General features: G+C 35.8%; 2 protein-coding genes across 2 annotated transcripts in view; one reads left to right on the top strand and one right to left on the bottom strand.

The window, feature by feature from the left end:
• The window catches only part of LOC125220208 (protein HLB1-like), a 6,156-nt gene extending 1,065 nt beyond the window's left edge, over positions 1-5,091 (top strand). Inside the window, exons 3-13 of the mRNA XM_048122373.1 lie at positions 58-199; positions 747-830; positions 1,608-1,658; positions 1,879-1,908; positions 2,057-2,119; positions 2,222-2,287; positions 2,432-2,560; positions 3,330-3,365; positions 3,934-4,053; positions 4,483-4,668; positions 4,770-5,091. Coding sequence (XP_047978330.1) covers positions 58-199; positions 747-830; positions 1,608-1,658; positions 1,879-1,908; positions 2,057-2,119; positions 2,222-2,287; positions 2,432-2,560; positions 3,330-3,365; positions 3,934-4,053; positions 4,483-4,668; positions 4,770-4,880 — 1,018 coding nt within the window. The 3' untranslated portion in view covers positions 4,881-5,091. The remainder of the gene's footprint in view (positions 1-57; positions 200-746; positions 831-1,607; positions 1,659-1,878; positions 1,909-2,056; positions 2,120-2,221; positions 2,288-2,431; positions 2,561-3,329; positions 3,366-3,933; positions 4,054-4,482; positions 4,669-4,769) is intronic.
• A 528-nt stretch (positions 5,092-5,619) lies between these two features.
• Positions 5,620-6,532, bottom strand: LOC125218735 (ABC transporter C family member 8-like). Its single transcript, XM_048120472.1, has 3 exons — positions 6,150-6,532; positions 5,982-6,040; positions 5,620-5,909 (listed from the first exon to the last, which is right to left on the bottom strand). Exons 1-3 carry the CDS (start codon positions 6,244-6,246, stop codon positions 5,724-5,726), a joined length of 342 nt encoding a protein of 113 aa, XP_047976429.1. The 5' UTR covers positions 6,247-6,532; the 3' UTR covers positions 5,620-5,723.
• Between the last annotated feature and the right edge of the window lie 13,991 nt (positions 6,533-20,523).

A 20,523-nucleotide genomic window follows, 5' to 3' on the forward strand; every position in this document is an offset into this window, starting at 1 on the left:
TCAACGGGTTTATGTAGAAATTACTGCCTTGAAGTTGCATTTTTTAACGCTGTAAAGTTCTCTGAAATTTGCACTGTGGATGCAGGAAAGTGCAGATAATGTAAGTCCAGAATCCAGTTCTCCTTCCAAGGATGCTTTGCTTGAAGAAGCGTGTAGAAAGTATGAAGAGGCTACACGCCTTTGTCCCACACTTAACGATGTATGTGTCACTGCTACACTGTTATTTTTTGGTATAAGTATACTCTAATTTGTAATATCTAAATATAATGGGAATTGGGAAACAGTACCCTGATGCTTTTGATGTTCAAGAAAAAAATTGCCTTATTACTGCCCAAATCCCTTATTATGCATGCATGTATATGTTTCATCGTGAGTGAGTGTCCGAGTATCTTGCAGTAATATATGAATGCTTGCTTGTTTTTCACTTTTACATGAATAATATGTGTATTTAATTAGAAAAATTCATTAATGCAATTATCCTCTTGGCTCTTGAAGATATATTAGTTCAATGAAAACTGATTTATAGTTTCTTTATGAGATTGAGATTACAAGTAGTTAGAAAAAACTCATTAATGCATGATGCTCTTGAAGATATATTAATTCAATGAAGACTGATTAATAGTTTCTTTACTAGATTGTAAATAGTGACACAAATTATTGCTTTTACATTTTTCCACTTTTTAACAATTGAATAGTTTCTAGTATTATTTAAATGGAGATATGTGAGATTTTTCTTCCTTTGCCAGGCTTACTATAATTGGGCTATAGCAATATCTGACCGGGCTAAAATGCGTGGTCGGACAAAGGAAGCTGAGGAGTTCTGGAAACAGGTTTGTTCTATTGGCATTCCTTCTATTTTATGAGATGAATCCTTGTGTTTACTGTAGTATCTTGGTCAATTGCTTTGTCCATTCTTTTGGTTCACTTCTAGCAACCTTTTATTTTTTGTGAACTAGAGCTGGTGACATCAAACCCCTTTGGACCTATAAATCTATCAGTTGAAGCATTAATTTAATTGAATCCAGTTGGCAAACTTAAGAAAAAATGTAGAAGTGAAAGAGGAAGAGGAAGAAACATTATTTTGTCCCATTTTAGACTCTGTTTATATTAGTTTGGTAAGGAGCTATTGATCTTTTAACAGCTTTCTCATAGTATTGCACATGGACATTCAAATTTATAAGTGGTGGTGCTCTGTTGATCCACAAGTGTATTAACTATGTCAACATCAGCAGTCACTCTCATTCTTAATCTAGAATGACAGATACAGGTAGCACACTTTACAGTGTATGTTACTGTATGTTGCCCAGTGGAAGGTGTGAAGTTAAATATCGAATAATCGAATTGAACTTTTTTGAAGAAAATTCTGATTTCTTATTTGTTGATGTGGTATTTGTTCATCTTTATGTAGCTTACTCTTTTTCTGAAAGATGACTAATCCTATCTAGTCAAATGTTCCCGGATTTAATATGTTTGGCTTTGGCACATGACTTTAGTAATATTTAGATTTCCTGTGTAATTCCTGTAACCTTAAGCACATGCCATGACTTCCATGATATTGTTAATGTATTGTATAATAACTTTGTTCCTTACTGTTCTGTTATTTGCAGGCTACAAAGAATTATGAAAAGGCTGTCCAACTCAACTGGAACAGTCCTCAGGTAGATATTTGCTATCTCTGAAAAAAGTGAATAGCCCCCTTTGTATCCCAATTGTGCATCAGCTGCTGATTCTGTATCACAATTGTGCATCAGCTGCTGATCAGAGCAATGGTCATCGATGTTTTCTTGCAAATAGTTTTCAATTTCTTCCTTGTCTTAAGATCCCTACTGCTATCTTGTTCTTTTCTTGATATTTACTAATGTTAACATGAATTTGCAGGCGCTTAACAATTGGGGACTTGCTCTACAGGTGTGTTAAATAGTATCTCATCTATAGAAGCCATTGTTTCCTTTCGAATTAATCTTGTAATAAGATGATAAGTTTAGCACTTCCCTTTATCCTTGTACCATGTAGAGACTTACGTTCTTTGTTCTTGTGCTCAAATTTTATGTTTCAGGAGCTCAGTGCAATTGTTCCTGCTCGTGAGAAACAGACAATAGTCAAAACTGCTATAGGCAAGGTATGAGAGTCATAGTTCTCATTAAAGGCCCTGGACATTTAACTGAGCCCATGTTTATAAATTATTTATACTCTGATCATCTAACACCTTATGTGTCTGCAGTTCCGTGCGGCAATACAGTTGCAGTTTGATTTCCATAGGGCAATTTACAATCTTGGAACTGTACTGGTTAGTTTGACACTTGTCTTGCTCTTTGATAATTTATTGTTATGTAACTGTAGAAGATGAATTTTGGCACTCTATCATAAATAAGAACTGGGAATTTGAAAAAAAGGATGCCATGCATTAGTCTTAATGAGCCAAAATTTGCAGTATGGCTTAGCAGAGGACATATCGAGAACTGGGGGACATGCGACTGCAAAGGAGGTTTCACCTGAAGAATTATACAGCCAAGCTGCAATATATATTGCAGCTGCACATGCACTGAAGCCTAATTACTCAGTAAGCACACTGTGTTTGATCATTATCTATTATTCTTTATATCATCCTCTTACATCATACTCTTGTTTTTCATATTTTATGAATTACTCTAGAGTGACTTCTCCTACATCACTGAGACAGACAACCTGAAAGTTTTGCACTGCTTAATTTTTTTTTTCACCTGGTATTGTTAATAAAATTCCCATTCTTCCTATTATTTCCCTTGCAATAAATGACAGAAACTCTATAACAATTGAAGCCAACATTCATTAACGAGGTTATTTCAGTAAATGATAATTAATGTTTTTTATAGGCAAAGTCTTCTGTTATATGGGTGAGGTAAATATGGTCTCTGCCTTTGTGGAATGAATGGGTAGATCATAGGCCACTTCGACATCTGCGATTGTATAACTTATTATCACTTGAAGTAAAATCCTGATTTTGCAATTAGGTTGCTCTCTGCTCTTATTTTGTGTCATGTTATCATATATTACATTCTTATAATAGGGGGTTAGTATTCGGTTTTCTGTTAGGTCATTTGAACCAAAAAAATCAATTATATATATGTGATTCGGTTTTGTTCGGGTTTTAAAAATCCGAACCCTGAAAAATGAACCAATTTTCAAATTTTGGTTTGGAATTTGGATCAGTTCAATATTTGGTTTTTGGATATTTTCCTTCCCCGACTTGTTAAATCTTCCATTCTCTGTTTTAGCTAAAAATTCTTCTAGTGTTATCTGAAATCAAAATGTTGAGAGGCAACCTCATTTGTTTTATTGTTGTGCTTCAGGTTTACACTAGTGCTTTAAAGCTTGTGCGGTCTATGGTGAGTATTCATTTCTTTGACATTATACTTGTCCTTCATGCCTTATCTAGAGAATGTGAACTTACATGAAGGTTCTCTAAAAATGCTATACCAACAGTTTGTTTATCTTGCACCCCCATACTCATGAAGATGACTGATCTCTAACGTAATTTATGTATTTAATTTGGCCGAATTGATTGTTGTATGATAAATCACACTTATGTTTGTTCAGAGATTGGAGAACATTCTCTAGACTAGAAACCCCTCACCCATTCCACTTATCATGAATGCAAGGCATTAAAGAGCAATAATATTTACAAGTTACCAGTGAAGCTATTGAACTTCTCGCATATTGTAGAAAGAGTCAATCTGCAAAGTTTAAAGGAATTCTAGTTTGGATAGCATTTTATCTTCCCCATTTTTTCTTTGTAATGTCCTATTCATCTGTGCATATTTGCCGAACCTTCTCCTTGTTCTGGCAGCAGGAGATACTTTGCACTTCAGTTTATCTTCTTGGAGCTGGAGCTAGTTGTACTTTGAGACATCCTTTGTCCAATTAATACATCTGAACAAATTTGTATTTTCTCAGCTTCCGTTGCCATATCTAAAGGTTGGATATCTGACAGCACCGCCTGTTGGGAACCCAGTTGCACCTCACAGTGATTGGAAAAATACTCAATTTGTGCTAAATCATGAAGGGCTTCAACAGGTAGGAAAAGTCTTTGCTTATGCTTAAAAAAGAAGGATTATCACTGTTATGCTTTGTCTGAAACATATCCAGCAAGCATCAAATTCTCTCTTTAGGAACAAGAATATTCATCTCGAACCATTGATATTAAGCAAATTAGGAATACAAAGTGCCCTTATGAAGCAGTAATCGAATCATCTGATAGCTTACTATGTTCAAATTTCAGATAACCTTCTTTTTCTGGTGGTCTCTTCAACTTTCATGACCATTTACTTAAAAAATGTCCCAAAATTTGAAAATTTACTTATCGACCTCTTACCAGTGTTACTTGTCTGCTAAAAATTGCCATGAGGTTCTTCAGTCACACTATCTATCTTTCTCTTAATGCTATCCTTGTCAGCATCACAATTCTACTTTTTCAAATGAAACCTAAAAAGCATTTTCTTGCAGCTTAGCAAACCTGAAGATAGATATTCATCTCTAAGCCTTTCATCAAGATCAGTGGATTCACCCACCAGTAAACCAGTCATCAGAATCTATGTTGCAGATATTGTTTCTGTGTCGGCGTGTGCTGATCTTACGCTACCACCTGGCGCTGGCCTGTGCATTGACACAACCCACGGACCTGTTTACCTGGTAAGATACTTATGCTAACCAAGCATTTCTTCATTTTATTTACAAATTAACCTGCTGCTCCCTTCTTCTGCTTTTTGACGTCATTTTGTTGGCTGCTGCAGGTTGCTGAATCTTGGGAATCTTTGGATGGGTGGCTCGATGCCATTCGATTAGTTTATACCATTTTTGCGCGGGGTAAGAGCGATGTTTTGGCTGGTATAATAATTGCCTAATTTTGAACCTGTATATTGTGATGATATTGCAAAGTATTTTCTTGAGGATGCCTACTGTTAGTTTAAGAACACTAAAGGTTGTTTGTTCGTGTAGGCTTTTGTATATTAGCCAATTATTCCTATAAAAATGAGGTAGAGTTTACTATATTATAGGGACTTTTTACAAAGATTATTACCGAAACTTATAAAGATACTGCAAATTGGATTGTCACATTTTACTTCTTCAAAAGTATTGCTCGTTTGCAAGAAATACAAGAGGATATATAGGGTTTTGCAGCGTTACAATTCTAGTCATTGAGACAAGTTATTCTAAATATCCAATTGAATTTGACCAGAAAGCAGTACTCTTTCTGGCCTAATTAAGTTGATTCATTTGTTTTGGATATGGAGATTTAAACTTGCTACGTTACATGGGTTAAATTGAGATTAAATAAAATAGGAGAGATAAAAGAGTTTAGTAGGAGAGCAAATAAATTACGAATGATTTGATGATTTGTTTTTTGTTACAGTAAAATCTAGATGGGACAATTTAGAAAGGAATACGGCTTAATTAATATTTTAATAATTTCACATGTAAATGAGATTCCCCAACAAGCTTATGTATCTCAATAATATGTAATACTAATACTTGCGCAGGAATGAATTAGCTAGGACATGAATTTATACATTTGGATAGTCTTGGTATATAGTACCAATGAAGATGTTCGAAATTTGTGTTTAGGCCAAATGAACAAATGGATGAGATCTTAAATTTATTGCCTTTTTAAGACTCGTTGAAGGGACTTGCTTTCTCTAGGCTATAAGTACCACTTGTCTACGTGGTCATTATTGTATACTCTAGAATCAACAAACAATACCCAAGAAAAGAATTTTATTAGACTCAAGCACCAAATACACAAGACAACGCGCCATAGTTCTCATTATTTCTACTGTTAGTAAACTCTTCCGAAGCGGAATATAATGGGGAAAGAATTCAAGCAAGTTTGGCAATTCCTTGATGGCTGATTTAAGTTGGCATTTTCCAAATTCCTATAAACCAATGATCAATCAGATTAAACAAAAGCATGAGGTGCATGCATTGAAATTAATGATAGAATTTACCTTCCATTTCTCAACATTAGAGTAAAGGCCTAATGGAGGTCTGTTATTTGCTACAAGACCTGCAACAAAATAATAGGGCCTAAATAACTATCATAAAACATATATAGATAAAAAAATAATTTCAGTTATTTGGAAAAGTACTAAAAAGATGGCACAAGTGATCTCAACCTCTTGTCTTGAGAAGCTGTGAACTCGGTTTGAAACTTCTGCAATCGCATTGCAACAAAGCCATTGACGACAAGAGGGACAAACCTTGGAACCACATGATTTAGAAAAATAACCCTGATTAAGGACTTTTTCATTGTCTCCCCTCTATATATTATACAACTTCAAAGTTGGGGTCTGCCAAGCTCTGCATTGCTTCATTCTTATCAAGTGAAAGTCGAACCTGAACTTGAAAGGGAAGATCGTCCCCTTGTAAATCCATTTGTTCCTCTACTATCTGTTTTGCACTTATCACCACTGATTCGCAGCAATGAACCATCAATATTTTTTGTAGTGTCGGTATGTATCCAATTTCTGACAGGATATTCTCCAACCCTTCTACAAAAAGATAAGCTTCTCAAGACGTGGAAAGATGGAACTCGCTTCTGTAGTCCAGTGTTTCAAGCTAGGACACGAATTAATTCCCAAGTATTTGAGACAACGGAATTGGCATTCAAATATTTCCCACTTGCCTGTTCCAAAGCAACCAAGTGATAAGTTGAACTTCTCAAGAAGGGGCAACGAACCTATTTGGGGAAATGTGAGCTTATATAAAGACAAATTCCCTCTAAAATCATACAAACATGAGATATGGAGGGATTCTAATTTACTTAGACATTTAATATTGCTCGGATAATAATAATCATCACGACCCATTCTCTTGCTCCCTGAATAAGTCATCCCCAATTTCTTGATATTGGGAATTCTCTTAACCACCTTTTCATGACACTTGAAATTATGTGCTCCATCAAGTACTCCTAAATTTCTCATGACAAAAGCATTACTCGAAGGATTTGGGATAAGCAATCTTCTCGGAGTCATCTCAATATGCCTCAGTTGAGGCATTTTCCAAATTTCAATAGGCGCAGTAGTCTTATTTGGACAATAAATGATCAATGTATGCAAATTCCAAAGGTGATTGAAAGAAGAAAAAATTGAGGACATACTATCAACATTTACAGCGAGGTGTCGCAAGTTAACATTCCGATACACAACAGAGTTCACATATCTTTCATATTCAAAAGTACGAAATTTGTAAGCGTGTATTGTCCTCAAGAATCCAAAATTCCGGCACCATGGAACTTTCCCATCCTCAAAAATAATGGAACGAGCGTGTGACATGGATCGCAAGTCATCAACGACTTTCTTCTTTGATGTGTTCTTGCGTATAATAACGCGTCGTCGGCTGTTTATTCCTTGAGGACTAGATTCTCCTATCACGTGATAAAACCCTTCTTTCTTGCCTTGGTTAAGGCATAAGTCTCTTAACAAATCATGAACTTTGACTTGTTTTATGTTTCTGTAGACCCCAATTCATCAACTAGAACAAGATTTCTATCGTCTAAGTCCTTTATGAACTCTTTCCCAATTGTTTCCACACTTTTGTCATCTATTGGTTAAGAAATCCTTCAGAAACCCATAGCTTGATGAGCGTTGAGACTCTAGTTGCATCATCTTCCTCAAACACACCCATATATAAGAGGGCTTTAAGTAGACGGGCAAATGATTGTAACTTATTTTCAACAATCTTAGACAATGCTTATTATTGTCTAAATTTACTATTGAAGTTAAGTTATTCCTTATTGATCCCCAACATTTTTTTGTGTGTTTCATATTTTTCAAAATACCTCCTACTACAACAATTGATAGAGGAAGTCCTCTACAATTATTTAAAATTTCTTTTCCAACCTTCTCCAGTTCAAGTGGAAAAGGTTCCTCTCCAAACACAGTTTTGGAGAATAGGATCCAACTATTAGCCTCGTCAAGAAATTCCATTGAATGACTATAACGATTGTTTAATTGGAAACTCAATCGTGATTGTCTTGTCGTCACCATTATTCGACTACAATTTCCATTGTTAGGAAAGAAATGTTGTATTTCATTCCAAGACTCAATATCCCACATATCCTTGTTAAATACGACCGCCGCTTTTAAGAAATAGGAACAATTTGAGTATGAATTTATAATCCATGTTATGCACATGCCGTGAATTTCCTTTGTTGAATAAATTGAGTTTTTTCAATTCAAGGTTATTTGTTTGTCACGCATACCCGTGATTTCCTTACAGTTGTATTAAGATTAAAGTTTCCTTATTACATGTGTTTTACTGCCGCCACATATTTAGGAATAGTGAATTAAGTATTGTTTTTTTATCATTATGCATACCAAGAATTTACTTTTGCTTGATGATTTTACAATTTGTGGTGGATGTTTGGTAAAGTATTCACGACAGAATTATTGATGTGGATGTTTCTTTATTTTGGTATGCAAATCAATATTTTATAAAGTATTTGGTTTGTTTTTGTGGTAGAGGAATATCTTTTATTTCCATGAATGAATTGATGAATTGATTTATCAATTCAAGTTTGAACGTATTGATGTACACCTATTGAGGTTGTTCTAAGATGTTGGGCTCGGTACCTCGTAATGTTTTACTAATGTTCGAAGTAGATTAGTCGAAGCAAGACGTTGGAAAAGTAACCTCTCTTGTCTAGATTTCTTTATTGCGAATGTTAGGACAATATGTGTGTATGTATTTTATTGCAGATATTAGTCTGCCAAAAGGAAGATTAATGTCCATGTGAGTAGTGTGATGCCAAAAGGTGGACATTACTTGACCAGATCTTATTGTCAGTGTTTGATCACTACAATGAGGTTACCAATTACAAGTTCATATTACTGTCAAAAGACTTGATATGGATGTTGTGCCGGTACCTCGAGATATTACATTCTTATTTGGATTTTATTATGTGAGCATGACAATATTTTGGTTTTGTTCTCTGTTAGTTATGATGTCTGCTTCTGCAGTTTCATCCAACATGAACAATATGTTAGTGTTGCATGGGTCAAATTTTAAGGATTGCAAAGATTATATTTTGATTGCTCTGGATTGCATGGATCTAGATTACACGCTAAGGATAGATCAACCTACTTCTCCTACGGACAAAAGTACTTCTAATCAAAGGAGAAACTATGAGAAGTGGGAACACTCAAATCGTGTAAGTCTGCTGATCATTAGGCGTAGCATCCCAGAAGCCTTTCGAGGCACTACATTTGAATATATCACAAAGGCCAGTGAATACCTTGCCAAAATTAAGGAACGTTTTGCGAAAAACGATAAAGCTGGGAGAAACGTGCTTCATCTCAATAAAGTATAAGGGCAAGGGCAACATAAGAGAGAACATTATGAAAATGTCTCGCGTTGCTTCACTTAAACTTGAATTCTAAAGACTTGTTTGTGCATTTGGTGTTGCACATCTGGTCAGTATCTCAAGAAATAAAGTAAAGGGCATTAAGAGAAAGTCAATTGAGAATGCTGCTATGAATAAGGGTTCATCACAAAAGAAACAACATAAGGATAATGAGAGTTGTTTCTTTTGTGGTAAATGGATATAAAAAGGAGAATTGTGATGAATATCACACATGGCGTGCAAAGGAAGTTACAATTCTTGTTTTGGTCTATTCTAGAGTTAATTTGGCTTTAGTCTCTAATGATATTTTGGTGGGTAAATATTGATACTACTACTCACATAAGGTTATAAGGCTGTCTGATTGTCGAAAGTCAATTGATGGTGAAAGATACATCTAAGTGTGATATGACAAATCGGTGGAAGTATAGACTATTGGGCATTATAGCTTGATATTAAAGACTGGAATTTTACGATTTTGAAGGATACTTTATTGTACTGTCTTTTAGACAAAATTTGGTTTCTATTTCTGCTTGACAAATTTGGTTTCTCTTGTTCATTCAGAAATAGTAAAGTTCTTCCTTCAAATAATTCTAGTATTGTGGGCACTGTTTCTTAAGTGCATATAACAATCTTTGTATGCTCGATTATGTTACTTCATATTCAGAAGCTTTACATGTTGAATCAAAAGGGACTAGCAAATTAAATAATGAAAATTTGGTTAATTAATGACTCAAGTGTTTTGATGATATCTCAAAATAAAGGATTGTGAGACTTGTGTCAGATGTTGTATTGAATACACTTATCTTTTCAGAACTTGATTAGTGTGTTTAATGTATCGAAGGAAAGCAGACCAAACTTAAGAAATTAGGTGCCAATAGAGCTATACATTTTAGAATTGATATATACGGACATTTGTGGTTCATTCACTTCGGTTTCTTGGAATGATCAACAATATTTTATATCATTCATAAACGAATATTTTTTGTTTTGGGCACCTACAAAATATTCAGGGCTGATGTTGAGCTCTAACTCAACAAAGGCATTAAGAAAGTCAAATCTGGCCGTGGTGGTGAATATTACGACAGAATTGACTGCTCATGTGAACAATGTCAAAGACCTTTTGCCTTCTATTTGGAAGAGTGTGGGATCGTCCTTTTGTACACCATGTCGGGATCGCCTAGCATGAGTGGTGTAGCTAAAAGACGAAATAAAACTCTTAAAGATATGTGAATGAGTATGATTTATCATTCTTCCTTGTCGCATTCGCTTTAGGGAGAGGCATTAAAGACTGTAGCATGCATTCTCACTTTGGTTTTGCAGAAAAAATTTAGGGGTTTTTTAATTTTATGATCCCACAAAAGGAACTAATTTTTGGGACGAGAAATGTAGTATTCCTTGAGGATGTTGAGTTTGGGGGGAAGAATGTGTTAAGGAAAATTACTTTTGAGGAGGAGTCTGTATAGACACCTACTACTGCTTCTGACAATGATCAGGTATCAATTACTATCATTGAAGAAGAAGCATATTAAGAACCTCAAGATGATATTGTTGTAAACATTCAATCTCATGCGGGTGATATCATTTAAAGTCAATCTCAACAACTTCAATTAAGACTCTCGTCAATGGTACCACAGATTTTATGAAGTAGTTCTTTCATTTGGATTAAGAAAGAATGCTATTGATGGTTGTGTGTATCACAAGTTCAGTGGGAGCAAATGCATCTTCTTTTGTATTTGGAATCGAAAGAAATAATTTTCGATAAGGATATGTTGCACTAACACCAAGAATTTTATCTCGAAGAAATTTGAGATGAAAGATCTTGGGGAAGCCTCTTTTGTATTTGGAATCGAAAGAAATAATTTTCGATTGTCACAAAAGGAATATAGTAAAAAAGTGCTTAAAGTATTTGAGATGCGAGTAAAGAAATACCCCTATAACTAAGGGAGACAAACCTCGTCTCATTCAGTGCCCTAAGATAAATCTTGGGATTTAGAAAATGCAGAAGGTTCCATATGCTTCGGCGATCGGGAGCCTAATGTGTGCTCAAGTATGTATTAGACCCAATTTGGTTTTAATTGTTTATATGTTGGGCAGATATCTTAATAACCCGATATGGATCATTAGGAAGCAGCAAAATGGGTTATGAGATATTTATAGAGAACTAAGCATTACATGCTCGCATACAGAAAATCAGATCATTTGGAGAAATCTTTAGGCATTTTGATTCTGATTTTGTTAGATGCCAAACAGTAAAGGATCCATTTTAGGTTACGTGTGTCTGTTAGCTGTAGAGCCATTTCGTGGAGAAGTGCTGAGCAAACACTGGTAGCTACTTCTGCCATGGCAACAGAATTCATAACTTGTTTTGGGGCATGTAGTTACTGAATATGCCTATAAATTTTGTCACTAGGCTGCATACTGTAAGGTATTGAAAGACCACTTAAGTTATGTTGACAATAACTGTGCAGTATTATATTCTAAAACAACAGGAGCTTCCTGGTTGTTAAATAAATGGTTCAGAATGGACAAATACATATAGAGCATAAGGGAGGATTTGATGATTACAAATCCAGTCATTAAGGGACTATCTCCCAAGGCATGTAGCCCAAATGGTTGCTATGTTGTTTAAGGATACTTCCGTTCAGTGGGAGTAGTTTTGGTTATTGCTCTATATTGTGTTTTGAACATGTAGTTATAAAACTCATGTTATTCTCTGCAGAAATATAGTATCATGTTTTGTCCATTATTTTTTATTTGATCTGACTTTGGGAGGACCAGTTGGAAATAGGCATGTATGATCACCTTGCATGAAATTTCCATGCAACACTCCATAATTGATCTATTGTTGATTATTTTTGCATATGTGATTACTGATGGGTTTAATCATGAAAAAATATGGTGACTGCCTCTTTAGTCCTATGCCGATATGGTTGACAATAAGATTGTTCGGAAATACACTATGTGATAGCATATTTGAGCGCTCATTCGGTTTGTGCACATTTATTTGGTGTCATGTGTTGCCCAAGTGGGAGATTGTTAGTAATTTGGGCTTCCACATGACTAATTTAATGTGTATGGCTATCTTTCAGTTGCCCAATTAAAGTGATTCAATAAAGATTAAGTTTGAGCTTAAAGTGTATTTATTTCTTATGGAAATAAGTATAGATACTATTTTGTGATTTTCTATTTGACGAGGGACCGAATAGAAAATAAAGGGGTTTATATTTAATATAAATATAAGCTATGGTTATGGTCCCCAGACGTCAGAAGAACATTCGATATCTTTATATTCTCTCGGCAGACTATTGCGAAGAATGTCCCTGATCGTTTGGAAGATCCATTTCTCCGTTGTTTTCGGTTAATCATCATAGAGAGCTTATGTAATTGTTCATTCAATTATTTCAACATATCCCACATATTATCCATTACAATTAGAAACCTTCTACCCGATATTGGTTGAGTTCTAAGCCTAATTCTTCTTCGCTCCTTTCACTTATTGTTTCCTTGTCTTTGTTAGTGGCTTGACAAACAATTTCATATAGAATTTCTCTTGTGTTGTAATGTTCAGAAATAGTAACCCATGCACAAATATCAAAGCGCTCCTTAATAACTTGTTCCGAATAAATAGTTTGAGCGAGAGCGGTCTTACCTATCCCTCCCATTTCTACTATGGGGATGACTTGGCGACTGGGTTCATCTGCAACGAGCTTTTCCATGATCCCATATAAGACATGATCAGATATCACAATCTTGCCACAACTATTCTTCCCTGTGGTAGAAGAGACATTAAATGTACGTTGTTCATCACAGAGCACCACCACCTTCTCAGTGTTGGTTTCCATCGCCACTATCTTGATCCGATCCATTTCTTCTATTACATTTTGTAGATCTTGATACACCTTGATTGGATCCTTGTGACATCGAAAGAAATTGAAGAAGCGTCTGATTTTGGTTGCTTCGTATCTTCAGAGCTGAATCTTGTCTGCAATACGAGACTCGATAACATCTTCAGCCGCATAAGCTGCATCCGCGATACGCATCTCCAGTGGATCTGCTTCATCGCTGTCAGAATAAGGGGACTTGTAACTTTTGAGAAATTCTAGCAGGAAGATCACACTTTCAGTGAGAAGAGATTGAATTTGGAGTTTTTTTGAGAGAGATGAGTGGGGAATGATGGTGTTCTATGGCATCTATGATATTCATTAGAGAAACCAAGGCTGCATAGGCTGCCATGATTAACCAAAAAAACCAGTGTTTTCTGATTATGTTGAGAATTTGATAAAAAATTTATATAGCTGATGAATTATAGCATAGGTGAATGGTGCTGATTAATGATGATAAAGTTGGTTGGTATTAGAAATGAGCCACTCACCCCTTAAAAGGCCTCATAAGGGGGAGGGTTATCCACACTTATATAGAGAAGCTAGGATCATCACCAAGTCGATGTGGGACAGAATTTAGAGAATTTAACACGCCCCCTCACGTGTGGGCCGGAATGACACATCGGACTTCCATCACGTGGGTAGGCAAGAGAAGAGATAAAGAGATATAATCCATCATCGACTTGGGCCCGCTCTGATACCATATTAGAAATGAGCACTCACTCCTTAAAAGGCCTCATAAGGGGGAGGGTTATCCACACTTATATAGAGAAGCTAGGATCATCACCAAGTCGATGTGGGATAAAATTTAGAGAATTTAATAGTTGGTATGGAAATTTCAGAGTAGATTCAAGACAATTTGTAGGTTTTGTCAAAGCAACTCTGACAAATTTGAATTCAAAGTTTGTAGGCTATAAAACGAAGTTTAATGCTAATTAAATTTATCCAATTAGCATAAAACTAATTATTTAAATATTTTGACCAATAGAAACATATTAGATATTAATAGTCTTATAATTATAAAATTACAGCAATAATAATTAATTATTTAGGTCATGCATGGAACGTTCAACCTCTTGCTTAACAGTTACTCCATCTACGAGATTTTTTTTTATGAAGACACCATTAAATTTCTGATGACGTATTTAAAGGAGGTGTGTAGTTCGAAGGTTTCCTTTTATATTTTCCACTCTCAATAACTTCCTCCTCCAAAAAAGAGAGAAAATGCCCAACGACTTTAAGGAAAAGGACATTTATAGGTGGTCTCACGTTAGACATTAGATGCTTTTAATGTATTAATTTTTTTTTTTTTAATTTTTTAATTTTATTTTATTTTCTTTTCTTTTTAATACGTTGTCGTGTTGGAGGGCCTTTTCTTCTCAATGTTAACTTTAATTAAACTAGTATCACACCTATGCTATGCACAACATATTATATTTCCTTTAAAAATGTGTATAATAAACCCTCCATCTCTTAACCATCTTTTAACCATCTCTTAACTATTCATTCAATTTCATTTTTTATTTTTTAATCCCCAACAAATTCAATTAATAAAAAACACACTTCATTATAAATAAAATAAAATTACAATTTAAATACCTAAAAAAATAAAAAAGACATAATTAAAAAACTAGAAATTACAAATTGCACACTTAAACTCAAATAAAAAAAATGGAGGCAAAGAAGCAGAAGAAGGAGTTCTCTAGTGACGATCATCTAACGGTTGCCAAATTTTGCCCAAATGTGCTCCATTAGATCCTCCTGGAGTTGGGCGTGGGCGGTAGAATCACGTGTCCTTGCCCGAATAGACAACCGCTCTTGCAAAGACGGATGCACTCCCGTTCGAGGCGGACTACTTGCGGTTGAGCTTCCCGGGGTTTCAGGGTCGAACCAATTTCCCGCCTCAGGTCCTTCGTCGGCGACAATCATTTAGCAACGAAGTTGATGGCCGGTGCTTTACCATTCAGAACTTCAGCGAAGAGGTCGGAGTTGTTGAGCATGTTGACATCGTTGTTCGAGACGGGGACCCCGAAATACGCATGCCAAATCCATAGCCGGTAGTCGGCGAGGGCCTCGAGTATAACGGTGGGGTGGGTGCCTTTGTGGCCGCTCGTGTATGACCCCCTCAACGCCACAGGGCAATTCTTCCATTGCTAATGCATGCAATCGACACTCCCGAGCATTCCGGGGAATCCATGCACTTGTTCGTGAAGACGGAGCAGAAACTGACAATCTGCGGTGGTTGGCTTCTTCAGAAATTCGGCGGTGAAGGCTGCCCGGACGCCTTTGCAGAAGTTCAACAAACAAAGTCGCCCAATGGATTCTCCGACGTGCAGGTGTTCGTCGAACGCATCCGCCGTTTGTTCAGTAGCAAGCTGACGGATCGCCGCAGTACATTTTTGGAGCGTCGTGTGGCTAGGACGGCCAACAGCGTCGAACCCTTCTCTGAAGAACTCTTCTCGTGCCGCCAATGTACTCGCGATATGCAAAAATAGCGGGCGTGACATACGGAAACGGCGACGGAAGTAGATATCTCCCCACACCGGGTTCGGACTGAAGTAATCACGTTCCAACCTTGCGGCGGCTTCCTCCCGGTTACGGTGGATGTATGTCCGGCGTCGCCTAGGAGGCGCGGCGGCTTCCTCCTCCCTACGTCGATCTTCTTCTAGAGATTCTTCCACAGACAATAATTAATTAATGGATGTTTCTATCTTAAGGGAAATAAATATAAAGTATTGGAAACCGAATTACTTGTAATTTCGGATTTGGATGGGGAGCGCGAAGATTACTTCTGTAGTGGTTGCTCGTATTATTCCAATCTTAAGCTTATATTAAATTGAGTTTAATTTAATTAGTAAAAAGCTAATCGGGGGAGCCCATATCCAAAGCCTTCCATAGATCCCTGACTGGGCCCAATATGTGCATTTATTAAAAATAGGAGAATAAAGGAGACAGAAAATACACTAATTATTTTCTCAAAATTTTCGGCCCCTACTCCTAGTAGAGTAGTCGAAATTTTCTCTCCTCCGTGGGAAAGGATTTCTGCCTTCTTCTATTTAAGTCCTAATTATACTGAGTGAGATCGGCCCTTCACCAGAATATCGAGCTCACAAATTCCGAGGGAACCAGTCGGAAGATCTCGTGGTTTTGTAATGCTTGAAGATCTTCACGTGGAGAAAGGCGCCGAGCCATCTTCGATTCTTTGGAGAATCATCAAGGTATACTGGCTAAACCTTAGAACATAACATGTTTTAGGTTTCTATTAATTTAAAGCATCATGTTATTATTTGAGTTTTCAGCATGATACGTGAGATAATTACACGAATCAGAATTGGCCTGAAATAATCCGCTAAATAGATCGGATTATTACTGTAATTGATTTATTGCGTAAAAACTACCGCTGCCAACCCCTTCAATTGAGTATCAACGACTGATCTAGTGGATTTGGTTTGACCAAGGGAACCTGTTTATTTTCCTTAAATGCGCACGCAGCAACAAATCGAACAAAATCGTACTTTCACCCAATAAAGTGATCCAATAAAGATTAAGGTTTTGGCTAAAGTGTATTTAATTGTTATGGAAATAAGTGTGGATACCATAAAGCGATTTTCTATTTGATGAGAGGACCTAATCAGGAAAATAAAGTGTCTTATATTTATATAAATATAAGATAAGGTTATGGTCCCCAGACGTCCGAAGAACATTCAATATCTCTGTAGACTCTCTACAGACTATTGCGAAGGACGTCTCTGATCGTTTGGAAGATCCATAGCCGCTGCAAAGCAATTCCGCCTTTCAATTCATCATGGATCAAGGTACGCTTCCGCTCTACAGTTTATGCTCCTTCTCCGTTATTCTCGATTAATCATCATAGAGAACTTATGTAATTGTTCATTCAATTATTCCAACAGAACTGAGATATTTACATAAAGATAATAATAATTGATATGTGATGGGACAGAAATGATTTAGAGTAATTTTTATGGAAAATTAGAGATGACTAAGAATCTCATTTGAGTGGTGCTCATGGTTGTAAATCTTATTTGCTTGATTTTGATGCATACATATAATTTAGACTTGATGATATGCATAATCTAATTTTATTAGAATCAATAATATCAAAGACTTCGGAAATTTGATAAAAACTTTTAAGTTTATATAACTAATGATTAAATCATATGAATATATGCCTGACATTGATTTGATATATATGTTATGATTTTATAGAAATTCATTGTTTAAGAATGAATGGATTTCGAAATTTAGATAAAATATTGGAGATGGGGGAAGTTAAATTAATATAGTAATGAAATTATTTAGATGTTTTGATTTTGGATTGGTTTAGCATAACTATAAGTATGGGTATAAACTTAGGAGGATCTTCTTAGAAGGTTTAATATTTTTGAACATCTTTTTCTTTCTTTTAAGAAATAAACTTTGATTAGTAACTCATGAATAGTAATAAAATGATTGCTAATTTTTATTTGATAGGTTCAATGAGGAAAAAAAAAAGAAGGATAAGAAGTGAATACAATCTTAAATGAAGATATAAGGAATGAGCATAATTAATTTGAGTATTAGTTATAACCATATGGTTTTTTTTTTTTTAAAGTTATTAATATTTGTTGTGAATAGTGTTGGGTGAATAGTAAAAGAAACTTTGATTCTTTTTAATCAAATAACTTAATGACGTGAAATAAGTATGAAAATGAAATATGTGGTTAATAATGTTATGGAAAGCAAGTAGAATTAACCTTTAGAATTTATTTAGCCGTTTAGTATATTTAGTGAATCTATAACATAATTGGAATCAAACTATTTATATTTGCCGATAAATAGTGACTGTTATTCTAATGCCGAAGAATGAAGAATAAATGAGATTAAAGTATAAATATATAGAATATGATGATAAGGAGGACCGTTGAATAATAATTGAAGAAATATGATTGAGAATAAAAGAAAAATAGAAATTGAGATTATTGTTGAAGCTTATAGAATAAATGTGAGGATATGAGATTACTAGGAGTTTTATGTGATTAATTAATAAATGAAGCGAGAAGCTTATCGGCGACAGTAAAACGGAAAAAGGATTAGGAGTGACCGGAATGTTAAGGTGGTTAATGGCTTATGCTCATAAGCCTATGAGGTAATATAATTAACATTAAGAGCTTAATTCTCTCGCGTGGTGCTATATGCTACTATGTGTTAATCGTAAGCATATGATTTCTGTTTGATTATTTATGCATTTGCTATATGTTGGCATAGTTGGACATGAGGTATAAAATATGAAAATATTAGATGAAATATGGTAATGAATGATTTGATTAATGAATTGAGAATGAGATCGGATTTACGTGTCAACATGATGATTAATGTGATGCCACGTGTTTGGTTGATGTCGTTGGGCATAATTGACATGTTGTTGGTGAAGGGCTTATGCTCAAAAGTCTATCAGATGAATTGACATTGATATGTTTTGTGCACCACATTTACTCATGGGGCCATACAGCCAAGCAGTGGATGATATTTGATGATTTGCCCATGAGTTATAAGGCCAAATGATATAAGTATGTAGGTGCACCATGTTCACTCATGGGGCTATAAGGCCAGGCGGTTCATGATACATGATGATGAATTGCCCCATGAGCTATAAGACCAGGTGGTACATGTATGAGTGCTTTATGTTGCGGCTTATTCGATCGGTCCACACGTGGTGGAAATATTATATGATTTCGATCGGGCCTCACACAGGGGCATATAATTGTCAATGTACCCGTGTTGTCGCCAAGCACGTGGATGAGGACTTAATAATGTGATGTGTGGGTGATGTTGAACTTGATTATGTATGTTTGATCGATACTTATTTGAATTAGTGAATTATCTGTGTGTCCAAGAGGTTAAACTGAGCATGATGATGGTGCTATGGTTATGCGATGCAATTTGTGATGACTATGTGCATATGGATGCTTATTGACTTGACATCTGAACTTGTGGTTAATCGATTGATTTAGATATCCTATTGTTATGTTGTGCACCGTTGAATTTCGAGTATATGCTACTTAGTTATCAGGAATATATATGTGATATTGGATATTGGATAATGACGGATAAATAAAATGAGTAACGTAGGATTTAAAGAATATAAAAACATGTTTATTAATTGTAGAGGGTTACGACTAAAGTCTTATAAGTGCTAGCATTCCATTATATCAGAATACCATAGCGGGAGCATGATCATTGGAGAGTTACTGATCACGGCTTCAGCATATGTGTCCAGTCCTGTTAGATGTGGTATGCACAGGATTTGGTTCTTATAATAGCTTCCATTGTGTATCTAAATAATTTTAGAACTATGACGAATAGTTTAATGGTTTAAGATTGGATTTTTAATTCATCATAATTGATGATACCTCTTTGTGATGTCACTTATTTGGCTGAATGTAATTCGGATAGGGGGTGTTACAAAATGACTCAATTACCGTGGAACGAAGGGAGTAATATCTTACTCAAAATTATATATTCTAATTTCCGCATATAAAATATCACATGCTCTCTACTTTATTTTGTCTTACATTTTATTTTCTATCTTATTTTAATCTCTATCTTCTTAATACAATAAAGAACATTACATAAAACCTACTCATTGTGTTCCATAATAGTGGATCATCTTTTCTTCAAGTGCCCAAAGTCTTGGGCAGTTTGGGGTAAGATCATGCTCTGGCTTGGCATTGCGAGGAGATCGACGACGATTAGGAGTGTCATCAAATGGGCAGGACGACATATTAGAGGATCACAGATCGCTCAGATGGCAAAGAGGATTGCTCTTATGGCTTCAGTGGCGATCATTTGGAGGACTCGGAACAAGATTATTTTTTATGGGAAAGCTTGGGACGCAGCTAGGGTCATTTTTGAGATCAAAAAAGCTACCTACAGCATTTTGTACTCACACTTTCCACACGAGCAAGTCCTTCTCCACCTTCAAGACAGATGATGAAGCCCTCAGGTTTTAGTTGTTTTGGTGTACGACACTCTTTGAGCCACTCATTAGGGTACACTTTTTCCCCTTGGGGAGTTTTATCCCATGGGGTTTTTTCCCCAAGGGGTTTTAACGAGGCCCGCCCACTCTAGGTTTAGATGGGTGACTTGATCCGTGTTCGTCCTTATTTGGGGCTTGGCCCGTGATGTTTGTCTCTTGGTCTTTACCATGTTGCTTTATTCTAGCCGACTTGTGGCTTCGCTATTGTATGTCCTCGGGTATGCCCGAGT

The sequence above is a fragment of the Salvia hispanica genome, chromosome 4 (genome assembly GCF_023119035.1).
Source record: "Salvia hispanica cultivar TCC Black 2014 chromosome 4, UniMelb_Shisp_WGS_1.0, whole genome shotgun sequence".
NCBI lineage: Eukaryota > Viridiplantae > Streptophyta > Magnoliopsida > Lamiales > Lamiaceae > Salvia > Salvia hispanica.